The following is an 18367-nucleotide window of genomic DNA, read 5'->3' as shown; positions in this document are numbered from 1 at the left end:
ATTTTATTTATTGATATTTCATTGTTTATCTACTCATTTCAACATTAATTTGTCAGGGCTATTCAACCGGGGATCCGCAAAATCCCCAAAACAAAACGTGATTTTTACATCGCTATCAATAACAGAATAAACATTTAGAATTACATACCTACAGTGGAGGATAATATCTTCTTTATAAGTATGTCAACTTTATTAATCAACTCCTAATATAGAGCAAATTATACTCATTGAAGCCAATAATGACACAGGCTTTGAAACAGCACACGTGTATAAGTTTCCAGTGTGGCGAGAGCTGCTGGAAAGCTTTCTTGACTTGGACATACATTTTTGGCCACACATGGCAAACCTTTGTTTAACCAGCTAAACAGTTCTTAGTGAAAGTGTTTAAATTACCTTTCTAGCTAATAGGCGGTGTTAGAGTTTACACTACCTCTTCCAATTATGTGGGGAGTTCAAATTATCTACCAAATCTATTTTTAAATGTTGATTACTTCACCTTTCCATTGTCAAACACCTGATGAGAAGAGGTAAAAAATGTCTTATGTATGATGGGGTCCCTGGTTCGTCCATGTTCCTGAGCAAGGAAAGGTTAAATCTGTCATTTTCACAGGAATTATACTAGTATTGACCTATTTTCACCTTGCCTTTACAGTTGGATTGTGTGCTTTGTTTAATCTGTGATCAGTTGGACATTTTTCTCCAACACTAAAATCAAATAAGGGCTTTTCCATCATCTATTTACTACTAAACACCACATTTGAGTCCTAAAACACACATCCCCCAGCAGTGGGTGGGTATTGGCAGGTTACATACATGAGTGCTTTCCATCTCACTCCAATCTGGAGGAATGTGAGGCCTTCAGATCCTTGTCCTTATGCACACACACACACACACACACACACAAACGCCGTTTACACAGGCAGAACAATTGACAGATCTAGAAAAAAATCTGAGATGTCAAATGACCAATTAGTGGAAAGAATCAGAATTGGGCTGCCCGTGTAGACAGCCTTACATGAGCAGAGTTCAGGATGGGGAATGATGCTGGTGAGCAAGGTTTTCCTAATGCAGGTGATATAGCAATAAGGACGATGAAAATAATGCTCATCCCAATTATCGTTTTAGATGTAAAAAACCCTAAAGTTCTAAAGAATCTGTCTTCCAAATAATGTTTCAAATGAAGGTACAATGTTATTTACCTGAAGAGCTTTCTATATCGCTCACTCCATTCCCTATGGAAGACCTCTGTTGTGCATGTCCTCCAGGCATCAACTCCCTGCAGAAAGCCCCCTACACAGCTGCTGCACTGTGAGAGACTATGTACTGTTCAGCTGGTTTACAGTCACTGCATTATGCAATGGGTTCATTATCACATTCCTCTTAGAATATCAAGGTATGAATGCCTGTTCCTGCTGCTATGACAACCTTACCAATTACTTGTGTTGGGTAAATGTGGCAGTGACAAACTTGTTTTGCAGTGTTTTTCACCACCATCTCAAAGCAGGATTCAAGAGGTGTATAATTACGCTGTCAGGATATGGCTGTATAGAAAGCATCATCTTGTTTAAGAGAAGATTTTAAACTGATGAGAAGTATGAGCAGATGAACAGTAACTTACAGAATGTGATATACATATGCACATTCATATTATCAATATATGAATGTCAAATGTTAAGAGATGAGTAAATTAGAATTACAATAAAGATGCAGAAATAAAATTGAGTGGTCATTTATTCCATGTACAAATAAACAGACCATTTGCTTCACAAACACCTCCTGGGGGGAGCTCACCAGTAAAGTTAAAAAAGACAAGACCCAGAGTGTCTGATAAAAATATTTTAATGTTTCAGCCTTGCATAACAATCAGGAACATAAAAAAAATAATCTCACTTAGGTCAGCACATTTCCATTGATGAGTCAGCCCTTGTATTAACAATTCTTCCCACATCTACATAATTATTAGCAAGAGGGATATTTTTTCACAATCTTGGTCATGTTGGGGAAATAATCCTTACTGCTTTGATAAATTGGTGAGCTGGTTGATTGAAACAAAAAAAAGGACTGAAGTGACACCAGCTGGATAACGCTGGAAATACAGGTAAAACAGTGCCTCTTGCGCAAAACACAGGCTCCTAAATGATCCATTAAAGATCTCACCCCATGTTAATTAACAGTCTGCAGTCATCACATCTTCTGTGGAGGTCCAAGATCTGCATGAAAAAAGTGATAGAAAACTGTCTGAAAATAATTACATCACAACCTACACAAGGATCCTATGGGATTAATTATTATCAGTCTCCTCAGACTCAAGCCTGTCAGAGCCAGAGAGCACCTTATCGTCACAGATATTCAGAGCCCAGTGCAAAACATCACAGGAGAAAGACATTTAAACAAGGTGTCGATGTGCTAGTCATTAGTACTTAAAGCTCACCTTGTAGTTTGGTATCCACTTAGCCTTATCACCTTTGGGGAAAATAAGTTCCATTAGGACAATAATCAATGAACATTAAAAAAAATCTACAAGACTCAGACTAACATCCTCAGACTCGGGCCTGTCAGAGCCAGAGAGCACTTTATCGCCACAGAAACTCAGAGCCCAGTGCAAAACATCATAGGAAACAAAGTACATATGAAAGAAAACCAGACTCACCATGTGGATTGTTCTGTCGGCCTCGTAAACTTTGGACAATAGAAAAAGACTACCATAAGGACAATATCTGCAACGGACAATCAAGCAGACAAGACTAACTACAGTAGACGCGAGCATCCTCAGACTCGGGCCTGTCAGAGCCAGAGAGCACTTTTATCGCCACAGAATTTCAGAGCCCAGTGCAAAACATCAAAGGAGACGTGCCAGACACCGCAATGGCCCAGATAACTTGCTAGCTAAGCAGTGTCCATAGAAAGGTTTACCCTCTTGTGTATAGGCTATATCAAAACGAGATATATTTGCCAAACACTTGATTTATCTCAAGTCGAAATTATAAATTGAAAGTTTCATAAACGTTTAAGTAGCTATAGCTAACTAAACCAACATGAGCTTCCTGCAGACGTTCTACAATTAGCCTACTTTGCTAGCAAGCTGCTAACGTTAGCTAGCCACATCGAGGGAATTAATTTACTGTCTAACTAAATAAAACATAACTGCTGAGGAAAGGAACTATCTAGCTATATCTAGCTTTAATTCAAATAATACGAAAATGTCCAGCGTCATACTCACCAAGCCACGTGTTGACCCTCCAGTCTAACCTTAAGAAAAGGCTGACCCACCAAAATGGCCGCTTTTATATGTCATTTATGGGAGGACCAAAGAATAGGACCCCATTTGTTTTGCTGCCTATCGTAGGCGCCGTTATCCGTAAGTAAAAACAATCACCTTGTTTAGAATTAACAACTTGTAGTCGAACTATGAAATAAAATGTATTTAAAGTGTATTATATGAATATTTAATTTGTTAACTACTTGCAACATTTTGTCTTGGATAAGATAACCATTGGAGAGGCCATACATGCCAAAGCATACATGATTAATTGGTAAAAAGAACATGTGATCAGGATACTCTATTGCCAGAGTTACCATTATACACTTCAGTATAATACACAGTATAATACACTTCAGTATAATACACAGTATAATACACTTCAGTATAGTACACAGTATAATACAGTTCATTATAATGGTAACTTTGTGTGAGTGGTTTTACTTTTGGAACCATAATGTGAGGATTAATAATACTGTATTTCCCCTCAATGACAGCCCAATGTTTTAGGTTCAGAATCATTTGGGATGAACAACAAGTGTTAAACATAGTAATCAAAACTGTTTAGATTCAAATTTAGTCAAAGTACTGTACCATGACAATAACATGAGCTTGAATGCCACGCCTGCATTGCAGAGTCACTGTGTCAGCAGCTCAACTGTCTAATTTCTGAAACGACAAGTCCTGGCAAGGCAGAGCAGTGAAGTGTAGCATAGCATTAGGCATGAGATCATAAGGTATGTGAGTGACTGCTGTTGGTAATATGACCCCCTATTCATCTCCAGAGATCCACAGCTTTAAAGTAAAACACACATTCTCTCTCTCTCTCTCTCAGTTTTATCACTTTTATTTGTTTTTCTCTCTCTTTCTCTTTCTCTTTCTCTCTTTCACTCTCTCTCTCTCTCTCTCTCTCTCTCTCTCTCTCTCTCTCACACACACACACACACTCAGACACACACACACTCGCACACTGGATGTCCTCACCAGCTGTGGCAGACCCCCAAACACCCTTGGGGAATGTATAGAGGAGAGGCAAGGGGGACGTGTAAGGGGGTGGAATTTTGTTCTTCTAATCTTTGACTATATAATATGTGATTCTGTGGCTTGTGTAGTGGTATTTAACAACATACAGTTATATAACAAAACCTTAGGCTCTATATAGAACACATATACAGTGCTCTGTAACAGTCCTAGTCAAAGGTTGCTACCCCAGACCACATACACACCAAAAGCCAAAAACACTGCACACTTTATTAACACTCCATGGAGAGAGGTAGAGCAAGGGTAGGAGTGAGAGAGAGAGAGGGAGAAAGAGAAAGAGAAAGAGGGAAAGAGAGCAGAAGTGGGAGGGGTGCTGTCCAGTGGTGTGGTACAGAGAGACAGAGAATTCGTTTTCTGCAGCTGTTTTGAAGAGAGAGAGGGAACAGAGAAAGCGGGTGAGGGAGGAGAGAGGGGAAAAAGACAGCCAACTCATCCGACACTGACAGTGGGCCAAAGAAAGGGAAGAAGAGGGAGCAAAAGCAGGGTAAAAGTAGTGGAAGAGAGAGGAGAGAACTACGGGAAAAACTGAGCAGGCTAAGGGGAGAGACAGAAGGGGAGGGAGAGAGGAGGGTGGAGAGAAACTTAACCCAGAAAAGAAGAGCAAGTTAAAACAGTGAGGCCACCAGCAGCAGTGAACGAGTGAGAGGTAAGAAACTTTTCCATGTATTTCACTCTAACCTCAGATTTCTCTGGCTGAATTCAAACTTCATTAAGACCTGATACACGGATAGTTTGCTGTACAAGTCTATTTTTGTAGTATGAATTCATATGTTGCTATATATTTCCTCTAGGCGTGGGTGTATGTACTGAGTTATGTGTGACAGCCAAAACGGGGGACAGGGGGAGGAGAGAGAGTGTATGCCAGAGGGGGTGATGGGTACTGTGGTGGGGGAAGAGAGGGTAGACAGGGGGTGAGAGAGTTGGCAGTGGGAGTATGTGCCAGGCTTCAGCATTTCATTAAGTTTCAGAAGATTTACCCTTTCTGCTTTCTCTTGGGGTAGGCTATTGCAAAAGTGTTGGACTCCTCCATAGATTTCTAATAGTTTGACTTGGACAGCACACAGGAATTTCAGATTTTTTTGCATGGTCTGTGATCAACTCAAATCTATGCCAGTAGATGGTAAGTGAGATATTATTTAAATAATACCTTGATTTGGTATGCTCTTATCACTATCTGTACTGATCGGTGTCCTTCACTAGAAAAACGAATCATTGGTTTAGCAGTCGCAGACGATATATGTATTTAGCAGTCCATCTCAAAGGAATGAAGGGATAGCTCTCATTCTCAGAGATTATCAACAGAGAAAGCAACTATTGATAGTTCTTCATTGTGTTCTTCCTCGTGGTCTTCCTTGTGCTAAAATAAAGGTTGAATAAAATAAAGGTTACATTTTAAAATATTCCCAGCATGCTTTAGCCCTGCCCAGAGGGAGAGGATCCAGTGAGGGAACAGGAAAAGGGGTCAAAGATTAAGAAGGAAATTATTCATTATATATCTGGCCTCCTGTAGTGAGAGGGAACAAAATACTTTGTGAGTTGTGTCATCTTCCTGCAGACAGACAGACAGACAGACAGACAGACAGACAGACAGACAGACAGACAGACAGACAGACAGACAGACAGACAGACAGACAGACAGACAGAGCGAGCGAGAGAGAGCGAGAGAGACAGAAAGGATCCACACTTTCATCACAGGCCCTCACTGGAGATGGAGAATCATGTGATAACCCATGAATAGAGGCAGATACAGAAGAATCACTGGATCTGATAGTGGGTCTGACTGAGGGTGGGAGAGATAGAGATATCTGGAAAACAGGCAGAGAAAGATTAGTCTTGTGACAGAGTGGGATTTGTTACATTCCCTGTAAAATGCCTTGAGAGAGGTTTTATTGTAAGCTGTTTGGGATCATGTGGGTTTGTCTCTCTAGTTTATATTTTGTGTCACTGAGCATGTGAGTCTGTCTGCTCTAGCCTTTTGGGGATTTGTTTTGCAGTTTTAAAGCTAATTTCCTGCAATTCTACACATTTTGTAAAGACGTATGCCATGTTAATATGATATCTTAATGGGAATGACTAACAAAATCAATGGGGCCCCCCTGGAGTTCAGGGCCCCTGGACACGTGCCCTACGTGTTTAGATAGCTGGCTAGACTAACTACCTATTAAACAAATTGTTAGCTGACATGGCTAATGGAGTGACTGTCAGTGACTGACATAACAAGAGAACAGTGGAGGCTGGTGGGAGGAGCTATAGGAGGACGGGCTCATTGTAGGAGGACGTCCTCCTATAGCTCCTCCCACAAGCCTCCTCTGCAGCAGAAAAACTGCTGATGTACAACCGCATTTAGAAATTGTACCTGGTGTATTCTTACTCTCTATAGTAGGTTTAGACAATTCTATTTTTTGGGGTCGTGCCCGCTAGCGGCCGAGGGCCCTAAGAAACCTCTTATTCGCTGGAACCGGCACTGTCTGTCTGAGTGCGTGTCTGTAGATTTAGGAGCATGTGAGTTTGTGTGTGTGTTGTGTGCATATTGCATGTGTGTCTATGTTTTAATGTTTTCTCTAGGGCGAGAGGGGAAGACAAGCCCATCAGCAGAGACACAGAGAGGGAGAGAGTAGGGAGACAGGGACAGTGGGGTGACCTTTACCCCCTGTTTATTTTGGGATGGCTCAAGTTTCAAAGCTGGGAATTATGGGAGAGGGCATTCCATCCTTGCTGGTAGACCCAGGCCCCTGAGTATCTGTTTTACTGTATTATACTGATACTGTACCACGCCAGAATAACTCCCTCTCACCTACTGCTAGTTATCAGTCTACCCTGTACACTGTAGAAATTATACTTTGCTTATGCAACACATTTGTCCAATTCTACACTGTAACGGAAAACTGTAATTTATGCGGTAATTTGGGGTATTATCAACAACAACAAATTTGTGGGCAGGGAAATAATTGCTGTATTTCTAATGGTATTGTAATTCCAAACCACAGAGTACAGTACCATACCGTATCTTTGGAGCACCAAAAACATTTTGACCACTAGTGGGTGCACGGTATTGTTGTTTCGGGCTCATTACCATATTTTGAGGCATGCCTTGTAAGATGCTATATTTGTTGCACCCGATAGTGATAATGCTGGACCAATTTAACTCCTATGTGGTTACAATGCCTCATCAATTTAAAATGTATAGGGGACAGATTGGAGTGGCAGCAAGTTGTAGCCCTTTCCTGCAGTCAATGACCAAAGTGCTCTCTCTGGCTTTGGGTGGATTGTTATCAATATTTTTCATAATCTGCTAATTTATCAAGATCATTTTATTTTTAAGCAACGAAAATACAGTGTTCCTATGTCAAACAGTTTTGTTATATTTCAGTCTTCTGTGATATACGTTTTAAAACTTTCAACTCTATATCTGACATTGTACAGGTTTCTTCTTGTTTTTAAGCCCATAACCATGTGTGTGAGGTTATACTTTTGTTTCAAAGTAGATTTATTTAAGACTACCATGTGTGACCCTGATTTAGCCCACTGCAGTAAAAGGTTAAACCTTAAATTGGTTGAGCATTTTGCCATGTCCTTGGTCTGTTTTGCTCTGTGGTTGCAGCCAGTTTGGAAGCCTTTGTTAAGGCCTCCAGAAGTGCACGTGATATAAAACACCAGAAATATGTGGAAACACTTTGCATACTGCAGCAGCCAACCTGCTTGCACCAATCCCTTGTAATTACAGAACAATACTGTGAAATATAAACCCCACCCCTCAGTGAATTTCATTCATTCACAGTTGAAGTGTACTTGCTTTGATACCGTATTTATATTACAGTAGGTATACTACAATATGAAACACAGAATTTTACTTATGACTGAGCTGCCTGTAAGTTACTGTAAAATTCACAGCAAGGCTTTTACAGTGTATCTTCTTATCTGTCCAGTTTTATTTATACATGTAACAATCTCTTGAATAAACTTTACTGTGTAGGAAAATAATTATCTCCGACTTTCTAAACCAAACTGGTCTTCATGGATTTCCATCATTGTATTCAACTGACCACCTGGGTGGTGTAAAGGTATGTTGAGAGGTGCACAGAATGTTGAAGGACATAAATGATTTCACTATATATTTTCCTGTTTCAGTGGACAGGATGTCGACTCTCCCCCCTGAGGTTGCCTCTGAAGATGCCACCAAACAGAGCTTCTGGATGGTGAGTGTGTGTGTGTGCGTGTGTGTGTGTGCGTGTGTGTGTGCACAGAGAGATGGAGTGAGAGAGATGGAGTGAGAGAGATGGAGTGAGAGAGATGGAGTGAGAGAGATGGAGAAAGAAGTAGAGATGGGGAAGAAACAGGAAAACACAGCAGCACTTAGCCTCAGGATGTCTTGATAACCTTGTACAAGAGATTCCCTTGACAGACAACACAGTATTGCTGCTCATAGGTCAGTGTGTACAAGGCCTCTCTATCACACTAGGCTGGCTATATGTTGTTTAGCTTCAGATAAATGAAGTTCTGCTTCCCTTTTAGCTGGGACAGCATCCCATCATTCACCCAACTCTTTACAGACGTATCCTAATCATTACAACGGTATTACTGTTAATAAACAACTCTGAAATGGATTATGACAACTTAATAATACATCATATATGCCATTTAGCAGACGATTTTATCCAAACCAACTTACAGTCATGCGTCCATACATTTTGCGTATGGGTTGTTGGATGCTTAAGATTTTTATTTAGTTGCAGTGTACAGTGAAGTACTTAAGCTCCGAGCTCCAACAGTGCAGGTGTGAATGAAACAAAAAAACTAAACAATAATAATACTGATAAATATAAATGTCTATTGGGGTGCATAGAGGGAGCAGATAACTAATATGTTTCTCAAATGAAAAATATATTTGTTTTTAACCATCCTCCATAATGCTCATATCATGATAGGCTGATAAATGTGCTATGGCTATAGGAAAGGTTGGTTTGGCTTCTATGCTCCACCAATTGGCTAGTTGCAGCTCCATCCGACTGACCAGTGTCTGCTTCTTCTCTTCCTGTTTGCTGGCCTCCTGGTCATTGCCCCACTTTCATCTCCCCTCTCTCTCTGTAATTTGGGCTGCCTCCTGTTGTGTTGGATGTGTTTCCAGCCCAGTTCCTCTTAGTGCTGTTCTCTGGCCCTCCTCTTCTGGCTGCTGCCTGTCATTGTGAAGTGTTGGGTTGAATATGTCCTCTGGCTCTTATTATGGAGTATAATGGTTGTGTTGTCATAGTTGTTACTAGTTAAGTTCTGTAGAGTGTGTAGAATAGCCATCACTGGAGTGACAGTCCACTGTACTGTCTGATTGATTTGAGTTTATAGGTTCACTTTGTTGTTTCCCCAGCATTTCACATTGTTCTAGTTCTGCCTGTTATGTACACAACTATACAGCCATTTGATTGCTCTCCTGTGTTGGTATGTACATGAAATGTGATTTGTTACAGAGAACCATGTCTGATCTCTGATGACTTGTTTTCTGTGATATACTGTAGTGTTGTGTAGGCTCAGTTGTAGTAGCTGTCTCGGCCTTTGTGATTGGTTGGCTGCAGCTAGTTCTAGAGCAGTGCTGTTGGCTTTGGGCAAGATTCCTCAGCTGTTTTCACTTAATTCTCAGAGTCAGTAGAAACCACAACATACACAAAGAAAGAGGGAGAGGGAGGGAACGGCAAGAAGATGACCTAAAGGAGAGACAATTACATAGATATTGTTTGGAAACATGCCAAGGTGTGTGTATGTTTGAGAGAAAGAGAGTGAAAGAGCGAGAGAGAGAGAGCGCGCGAGAGAGAGAGAGAGAGAAAATGAATAAAAGTGATCAAACTGAAGCAGAGGGGTGAAAATAGAGCCAGGAAAATAATGGAGCGTTTTCCAAACTCCACATCCACAAACACAACTCTGGTAATGTCATTACCCTCAGTGAATTGTCCACTGTTACTACATCACTTCCTTTTCCATCTGTCCTTTTACTGGCCTGTCTATGGGCCTGTTTGCATCTGTCCTTTTACTGGCCTGTCTATGGGCCTGTTTCCATCTGTCCTTTTACTGGCCTGTCTATGGGCCTGTTTTTATCTGTCCTTTTACTGGCCTGTCTATGGGCCTGTTTTCATCTGTCCTTTTACTGGCCTGTCTATGGGCCTGTTTCATCTGTCCTTTTACTGGCCTGTCTATGGGCCTGTTTGCATCTGTCCTTTTACTGGCCTGTCTATGGGCCTGTTTTCATCTGTCCTTTTACTGGCCTGTCTATGGGCCTGTTTTCATCTGTCCTTTTACTGGCCTGTCTATGGGCCTGTTTTCACCAGCCACACCCCATGGTGCCTTCATTAGGCTTTTACAGAAACCTCAAAACATTAAAATGACTTGTCTAAAGGAAAACAGATTGACGTTAGGATGAGAACAGGTTACAGGTCATGGTGTTGAGAGTGTAGAGAGGGAACAGTAAAATTGTTATTTAACTGAAAAGAACCTGACTATCCGTGTTAATATCCATTGCTACATTACTACTGTATGTCCAATCTCAAACTTTTCCCTCCCCCTCCTCGCCCTCCCTCCCTCCCTCCCTCCCTCCCTCCCTCCCTCCCTCCCTCCCTCCCTCCCTCCCTCCCTCGCCTTCACTCCCTTCCTCCCTCCCTCCCTCCTCGCCCTCCCTCCCTCCCTCCCTCCCTCCCTCTCCCTAGCCTGGGAACTACCAGCGCACGGTGAAGCGCACGGAGGATGCCTTCCAGGCGTGTAATGACATCGTGCTGTGCTTCCAGGAGAGAGCCCGTGTGGAGAGGCAGTACGCTCAGCAGCTCAGCGAGTGGAGCAACAAGTGGAAGCCCCTGGTGGACTCCAGTGAGTACTGCAGCTGAAGAGATTTACTGTTTGCTCACTATGTTTCCTGTTGATACTGTATACCCATCCACTCTCTCTCTCTCTCTCTCTCTCTCTCTCTCTCTCTTCATCCCTCTCTCTGCTCTCCTCCCTCTACAGGCCCGCTATATGGATCCCTCCTGCAGGCGTGGCAGTGTTTCCTCTCCTCCGCCGACCGTCTCGCCGCCCTGCACTCATCCGTGTGTCGCTCCCTGGTTTCGGAGGACGGGGACCGGGTCAGGACCTGGCAGAAAGAGAGCTTCCATAAGAAGCTCTTTGGAGGCTTCAAGGAGTCCCAGGACTTTGGGACTGGCTTCGCACGTGCTCAGAAGCCCTGGGCCAAACGGCTGAAGAAGGTTAGAATACTGTAAATGAAAGAGAGGTCTCTCTAAGACACTATGAATCACCACTTTGAATGGACAATCCCTACTGAGAAATTCCCAGACTCAAAGATCATACCTTTCTATAGGGTAGGGCGGAGGTAAATGACTTGTAGGGGTTTGTATGGGAGTCTTCATTGAGTCACTAATATGTCAGCGTTACGTTATGCCCCTCCTCAGCTGGACAAAGCCAGGAGTGCCTTCCATAAAGTGCAGCGTAAGGAGCAGACTGCCAGGGACCGGGAGGTCCACGCCAAGGGCAACCCTGACGTGGCCATCGAGAAACAGAGGAAGATTCAGGAGGAAAGAGAGCTGGCTCAGCAGGAGACAGAGAAAGTAAGTGATAGACAGTAAGAGAATCAAATCAAATCAAATGTATTTATATAGCCCTTCTTACATCAGCTGATATCTCAAAGTGCTGTACAGAAACCCAGCCTAAAACTCCAAACAGCAAGCAATGCAGGTGTAGAAGCACGGTGGTGTAGAAGCACGGTGGCTAGGAAAAACTCCCTAGAAAGGCCAAAACCTAGGAAGAAACCTAGAGAGGAACCAGGCTATGAGGGGTGGCCAGTCCTCTTCTGGCTGTGCCTGGTGGAGATTATAACAGCACATGGCCTAGATGTTCAAATGTTCATAAATGACCAGCATGGTCAAATAATAATAATCATAGTAGTTGTCGAGGGTGCAACAAGTCAGTAACACAAGAGTAAGTGTCAGTTGGCTTTTTCATAGCCGATCTTTGAGAGTATCTCTACCACTCCTGCTGTCTCTAGAGAGTTGAAAACAGCAGGTCTGGGACAGGTAGCACGTCCGGTGAATAGGTCAGGGTTCCAGCAGGTCTGGGACAGCAGGTCTGGGACAGGTAGCACGTCCGGTGAACAGGTCAGGGTTCCATAGCTGCGGGCAGAACAGTTGGAACTGGAGCAGCAGCACGGCCAGGTGAACTGGGGACAGCAAGGAGTCATCATGCCAGGTAGTCCTGAGGCATGGTCCTAGGGCTCAGGTCCTCCGAGAGAGAGAAAGAAAGAGAGAAAGAGAGAATTAGAGAGAGCATATTTAAATTCACACAGGACACCGGAAAAGACAAGAGAAATACTCCAGATGTGACAGACTGACCCTAGCCCCCCGACACATAAACTACTGCAGCAAAAATACTGGAGGCTGAGACAGGAGGGGTCAGGAGACACTGTGGCCCCATCCGATGAAATGAAGGAGAGAAGTGAATGTGCGAGTCTGTGTTTGTAATAATGTGTAACTCCCTCCAATGCGACACCCCCAGGTGCGAGCCCGCTATGAGAAAGTTCTGGAGGAGGTGACCCGCTATGCCCCTCGCTACATGGAGGAGATGGAGTGTATTTTTGACCAATCACAGGAGGAGGAGAGGAAGAGGATCAGCTTCCTCAAACAGGCCTTCCTGTCCGTCCACAGACACCTGGACGTCACCAACAACGAGAGGTAGGCTACACCTGCAGCCAGTCTGTTACTAGGATGGTGTGTGGGTGTGTTTGTTGTAGTTGTGTAAATGTCTTTATTTCGTCTCTCACTCTCCATTTCTGTCACGCCCCATTCTCTTAACCCCCCTCTCTATCATTCCCCCTCTCTCCCTCCCCCTCTCTCCCTCCCCCCCTCTCCCTCCCCTCTCCCAGTGTGAAGGCTGTGTATAATGAGCTCCACAACACTCTCATGGCCATTAATGAGCAGGACGACCTGCGCTGGTGGAAGAACACCCACGGACCGGGCATGCCCACCGACTGGCCTCAGTTCCAGGTGCAACACACACACACGCACACACTCACACACACAGCGGGTTAATGGAAGTTAATGGGGCCTAATATAGTGTACTGTAATATGGATTGATGTAGACTTCGGCCCTGTGTTATTGTCAGAGTTAGTCTAATGTAGTGAACAGCGTTACAAGCTAATGCAGCAGACTGTATAACAGTAGCACATGGTCCAACATACTGAGTATAACAACAATGTGACCAGTATTACAGTCTCTGGAGGCTAATATACTGGACCGGTCTGCCTTGTTGTACAATGGGGTCTAATGAAACGTCTCTTTCAGGAGTGGACGCCTGAAAAGAAAAGCAAAAAAGGGAAGAAAGAGAAAGAGGTAGAGTCACAGCAAGGCACCATAGAGAGGAGGTAAACATGTCTCCACCTGTCTGTCTTTATTGATTCCTCCTACAGTACAACTCTATCTCAGTGATGTTAAGTAGAGGAATTTACGTTACAGTCTTAGTATGATACAGGAGACATGTAGTACTCACTTCCCATCTCATTATGATGAATCATATAGTTCAGATACTGACTGTTGTGTTAATTGCTTGTAGTCAGGGTTAGTGTATGGTTGATTTACACACTCTCTCTCTCTCTCTCTCAGTGTAATGATCGGAGGAGTTAAGGTCAGGGCTCTCTATGACTATGACGGACAGGAGACAGATGAGCTCTCCTTTAAAGCAGGTAGGCCTTCACGCTGTACTTGTCTGTGTGTGTGTGAGAGAGAGAGAGAGAGAGAGAGAGAGAGAGAGAGAGAGAGTCTGTGGTACTCTGTTACTGAATGATATATAATGACCATCCTCCACCTCTCCCCTCCAGGTGAGGAGTTTCTGAAGACTGAGGATGAGGATGACCAGGGCTGGTGTAGAGGGATGAAGGATGGAGGGAGAGAGGGACTCTACCCAGCCAACTATGTAGAGACGGTGTAGTTACACCACTATGTTTGTAAAAATAAATAGATAGAATGAAAATGAAAGTGACTCATTTTGATAAGAAACATTGTGTCTGAAATGATCCTCAGCTGATGTTTACTGTGTACTGTTCCTTAATGAATCCAGGCTGCATCACATCCGGATGTGATTGGGAGTCCCACAGGGCGGCGCAAAATTGGCCCAGCGTCGTCCGAGTTAGGGTTTGGCCGGGGTAGGCCGTCAATGTAAATAAGACTTTGTTCTTAACTGACTTGCCTAGTTAAATAAAGGTAAAACATTTTTTATGAATAAATAAATAATAATAAATGAAAAAAGTGCACATGCTATCTGCAGGAAAGCTTTCATCCAAAGGGAATACACTATGGGTATATGATAGCTCTGAATGAACTTTTGGCATACCTACACAGCATCAAATATCCTGTTTTTTTTCTCTTTTAAATATGTTGGAAAATGTTTAATATATTTACCTGAGACACCTATATGAAAGCTATATGATGTATGATGCCTTTTTTGTACAATTTGAGAGCTGCGATGCTGATTCTATAGGTACGTACATGTACTGTACATGTCACCACTTGATGCTGAAGCCATACTGTATGTTTGCTGTTCTTATAGAGCTAAACTCTCCTGTTCGCTTTAGTGAAACATGCATTTATGTAGAAATAAGTGCTTATCACAGTGCTTAGACAGGCTTTAATCAGTGATTATTATGAACGGAGTGAAACTTTGACAATGAACACAATTCATCAATACCTGTAGCCTGATCAGTAATAGTATGAGCAGCAAAGTCTCCTGTAGCCTGTGTGTGTTATAAGAGTACGTAGGACTGTAATAGATCTCCTCTCAGAGGGACTGTAATAGATCTCCTCTCAGAGGGACTGTAATAGATCTCCTCTCAGAGGGACTGTAATAGATCTCCTCTCAGAGGGACTGTAATAGATCTCCTCTCAGAGGGACTGTAATAGATCTCCTCTCAGAGGGACTGTAATAGATCTCCTCTCAGAGGGACTGTAATAGATCTCCTCTCAGAGGGACTGTAATAGATCTCCTCTCAGAGGGACTGTAATAGATCTCCTCTCATCGCCTTCTTGATGGCAACTACCCTTAATAGAAACTTTGCCAAAGTGAAGGATAGGATGCCATTTCTGTGCCTGTCCACGTTCTGGTTTTTCTTTTGCATTTCTAAATGTGTGTATATGTGAGTGTGTACTATACATGCATGTGTGTGTATATGTGAGTGTGTACTATACATGCATGTGTGTGAAAGGTAAGCCTCGGCCCTCATTGTCTCTTGTAGTAGTATATTTGAGCCTTTCATACTGTAAGTGCCTTTCTAAAGAATAAAATGAAACAAAACGAATGTTGATAACTTTTGTTGCCAGGTTCTTGGGACAGGAGATGACGAGTGATGACACATTTAATGATTGTGTTTGTGTTGTTCTCCAGTACATACAGTATCTACAGTGTTTATTTACACACACTGAAGAGAACGGCTAAATGTACAGTATATGTGTGTGTGTATATATGTGTGTGTGTTTGAGTGTATGTGCGTGCGGGGGTGAATGTGTGTATACAAGTGCTTGCAGCCGTGTGTGTTTATGTGTGTGTGAATACCATCGGCCTGGGTGTTGAACAGGGCTCTGGAGCATGTTTATGGTGCCACATCAGTGGAGTTGTCAGTCTGAGTGGCAGTCAGACACAGACATCTCTGGCTCCCAAGTGTCTATCACAGACTGTGTCAGAGAGTAGAGCAGAGTGGAGTAGAGCGGAGTGGAGTAGAGCAGAGTGGAGTAGAGCAGAGTGGAGTAGAGCAGAGTGGAGTAGAGCGGAGTGGAGTAGAGCAGAGTGGAGTAGAGCGGAGTGGAGTAGAGCGGAGTGGAGTAGAGCGGAGTGGAGTAGAGCGGAGTGGAGTAGAGCGGAGTGGAGTAGAGCGGAGTGGAGTAGAGCGGAGTGGAGTAGAGCGGAGTGGAGTAGAGCAGAGTGGAGTAGAGCAGAGTGGAGTAGAGCAGAGTGGAGTAGAGCAGAGTGCAGTAGAGCGAGGCATCCTGGACCTAGTTCAGGTCAATCGCTTCTCTTCATCAGCCTGTGATGTCACCTCTCTCAGCCAGATAGGAAGTGACATCACCATATGGTCAGAATTCAAACACACCACCCATGGCTCTGCATGTTGATGATTCTGTATTCAAAGGACTGCACATAGTAAGTGGCTCAGCAGTGGAACAAACAGATGGTATCATTGTAATGTGATATGGAATTCAACAGAAATAAAAGTTATGCATGTATTATAGGTAAAACATACATGGAATGTGTACTGTATATCTAGAACCATGCCATGATTTGTATGCCACATAGTTTAAAATCTGTTGATTGGTCAAAATGATAACCCACCTGTATGGGGTCATGTGAGTAGGAAGGTTGGGTCAAAATGGCCGTGGTGGTGTGAGGAAACAATGAATTAAATGTTTGTTTAAAACTTGGAAAGTAAAATAGTTGAGTAATTGTGCTGTAAAAACCTGTTCCTTTGAATTATCTTCCTGGGAAAATGAAACCACTGGACTACTCTCATCACCAAGGACTTCCTTTCATCACCAAGGACTTCTTATCACTCCCAAGGACTTTCTATCATCACCAATGATACTTCCTTTCATCACCAAGGACTTCCTGATTGTGTTGATTGACTCTCCTGCATTTCCTGTTGGATTTTAATTTCTATTTTTGTGAAATTACTCTCATTTTGGTTTGTGACCTTTGAACTCTAGACTACTGAATTGACAGGTGGCTCGATATAGTAGATAGATAGTTGGCCCTCTCCACACTCCCTCACTGTTTCATTGTGAAGGCAAGCATTATTATTATGCATTATTAGCTTGTGTGTCGTGATGGTTTAGACTTGCACAAATACAGTGTGATAGAAACACAACCTAATGATGCCACTCTGTGGGGCGAAGACGCTTAAAGGGATACTTCATCCAAATGACGAATTCACCTCATCTTAAGGGTGCATAGTAGTCCAAGAAACCGTAGAGTCAGCTAACCCCAAGGTTACCTTCACCTTGTAGGGATTCAGTTTCTAAGTTCCTGGTAGTCCGACACCCTTGCTATCCAATAAGCTTACCTCTGAGTCTTCATTTGGCCAATCAGAGCACAGCTTATTATCAGCTTGGGGGCACCTCCCTCCTATTCCACAGAGAAAGAATTCAGCAATTTATATTCATTAAGAGAGCTCATTTTATACAGTAAGTGCAATGCCAACACATAACAATTAACACTCACTTGTTTGTCACGGCAATTATGATTGGAAACAGCTCATTTACATGCTAATGGTCCCCTGACATCCATTGAAATTGACGCCAGTGAGCTCTCAAAGACAAACCGGTCAATAGTGTCACCCATTTATCTTAGTCAGGTCAACATGTGGCCAACCACTCTTAGTACAGAGTCTCTGCCCTCTGTATTTACTACGAAACAGTCAGACATCACATCTCCTGCCACTCACAGCAGTCACCACGAAGACAGTCAATGGAGAGAGTCAGTTTCCAGTGGCTTTACCTCCAGTGTCATATCATTATATCATTTTGCTTAGAAGAGTGATTTGATCCGATCCCTAATGATCTCTTCTGTTTGTGTGGATCCTCCTTCTCTCTGTCTCTCTGTTTCTCTCTCTGTCTCGTTCAAATGAAATTCAACAACACTTAATTAATATCCTACACACACCAAGGTAGAAAGATGCACATGCACCCACGGAGACTCATCTGCAGTTCACCAGGCAGCCAACAGAGGGGGCTAAAGGATCAGATTGGCAGCATACAGCAGGCCTGTCTCAAGGAGAAATATGCTCACCGGTGTAGCAGCATATTGGGAAAATGTCTTTATTCCCTCATGTTTCATGTTGTGACAAGCAGAACTTTGGGTTGCCATGGAGAGAGCTGCTGGGAAAAAAACATAATTAAAAGCCCTGGAACTGGTGTTAGTCTGACTCAGTGCATGTCTGTCTGCAGATGAATGAGAATGCAAGATGTTTCCTTGAAGGCAAATCAAACAAATGCATGTTTTTATATTGTGTGTATGCATAATGTTCATATAATGCTGAGTGTATGTTAAAGGGAGAGGGGAGT

The 18367-nt window shown here is 43.0% G+C and overlaps 1 protein-coding gene, 1 long non-coding RNA gene and 3 other non-coding genes across 6 annotated transcripts; 1 reads left to right on the top strand and 4 right to left on the bottom strand.

The window, feature by feature from the left end:
• Nucleotides 1–1821: 1821 nt before the first annotated feature.
• On the bottom strand, nucleotides 1822–3281 carry LOC115203393 (uncharacterized). Its single transcript, XR_003880159.1, has 4 exons — nucleotides 3221–3281; nucleotides 2651–2679; nucleotides 2432–2463; nucleotides 1822–2210 (listed from the first exon to the last, which is right to left on the bottom strand). It is a non-coding gene; the product is annotated as an uncharacterized LOC115203393 (long non-coding RNA).
• On the bottom strand, nucleotides 2294–2381 carry LOC115147603 (small nucleolar RNA SNORD88). The gene has a single exon (XR_003866417.1). It is a non-coding gene; the product is annotated as a small nucleolar RNA SNORD88 (small nucleolar RNA).
• LOC115147611 (small nucleolar RNA SNORD88) lies at nucleotides 2534–2621 on the bottom strand. Its single transcript, XR_003866420.1, has one exon. It is a non-coding gene; the product is annotated as a small nucleolar RNA SNORD88 (small nucleolar RNA).
• LOC115147616 (small nucleolar RNA SNORD88) lies at nucleotides 2763–2851 on the bottom strand. Its single transcript, XR_003866421.1, has one exon. It is a non-coding gene; the product is annotated as a small nucleolar RNA SNORD88 (small nucleolar RNA).
• Nucleotides 3282–4578: 1297 nt separating the features above from the next.
• Nucleotides 4579–15615, top strand: LOC115203381 (protein kinase C and casein kinase substrate in neurons protein 3). Of its 2 annotated transcripts, none has more exons than XM_029768051.1 (10): nucleotides 4579–4946; nucleotides 8429–8496; nucleotides 10987–11143; nucleotides 11282–11517; nucleotides 11722–11877; nucleotides 12821–12996; nucleotides 13188–13308; nucleotides 13607–13686; nucleotides 13925–14004; nucleotides 14140–15615. In XM_029768051.1, the coding sequence occupies exons 2-10, from the start codon at nucleotides 8437–8439 to the stop codon at nucleotides 14247–14249; spliced, it is 1176 nt and encodes a 391-aa protein (XP_029623911.1). In that variant the 5' UTR covers nucleotides 4579–4946; nucleotides 8429–8436; the 3' UTR covers nucleotides 14250–15615. The 2 variants fall into 2 exon arrangements, with proteins under 2 accessions (XP_029623911.1, XP_029623903.1); XM_029768043.1 differs by lacking the exon at nucleotides 4579–4946 and adding an exon at nucleotides 5223–5420.
• The last annotated feature ends 2752 nt before the right edge of the window (nucleotides 15616–18367 follow it).

Source organism: Salmo trutta, chromosome 1, assembly GCF_901001165.1.
Source record: "Salmo trutta chromosome 1, fSalTru1.1, whole genome shotgun sequence".
Lineage (NCBI taxonomy): Eukaryota > Metazoa > Chordata > Actinopteri > Salmoniformes > Salmonidae > Salmo > Salmo trutta.
This window is presented reverse-complemented; position numbering and strand designations above follow the sequence as displayed.

What these genes read in the sequence shown, in the direction of transcription:
- LOC115203381 (XM_029768043.1), top strand. Translation starts at nt 5,384, where the DNA reads ATGGTCTGTGATCAACTCAAATCTATGCCAGTAGATG. An exon ending in GGGCCAAACGGCTGAAGAAG is followed by an intron (nt 11,518 to 11,721) that starts GTTAGAATACTG and finishes GCCCCTCCTCAG; the next exon opens with CTGGACAAAGCCAGGAGTGC. An exon ending in GACGTCACCAACAACGAGAG is followed by an intron (nt 12,997 to 13,187) that starts GTAGGCTACACC and finishes CCCCTCTCCCAG; the next exon opens with TGTGAAGGCTGTGTATAATG.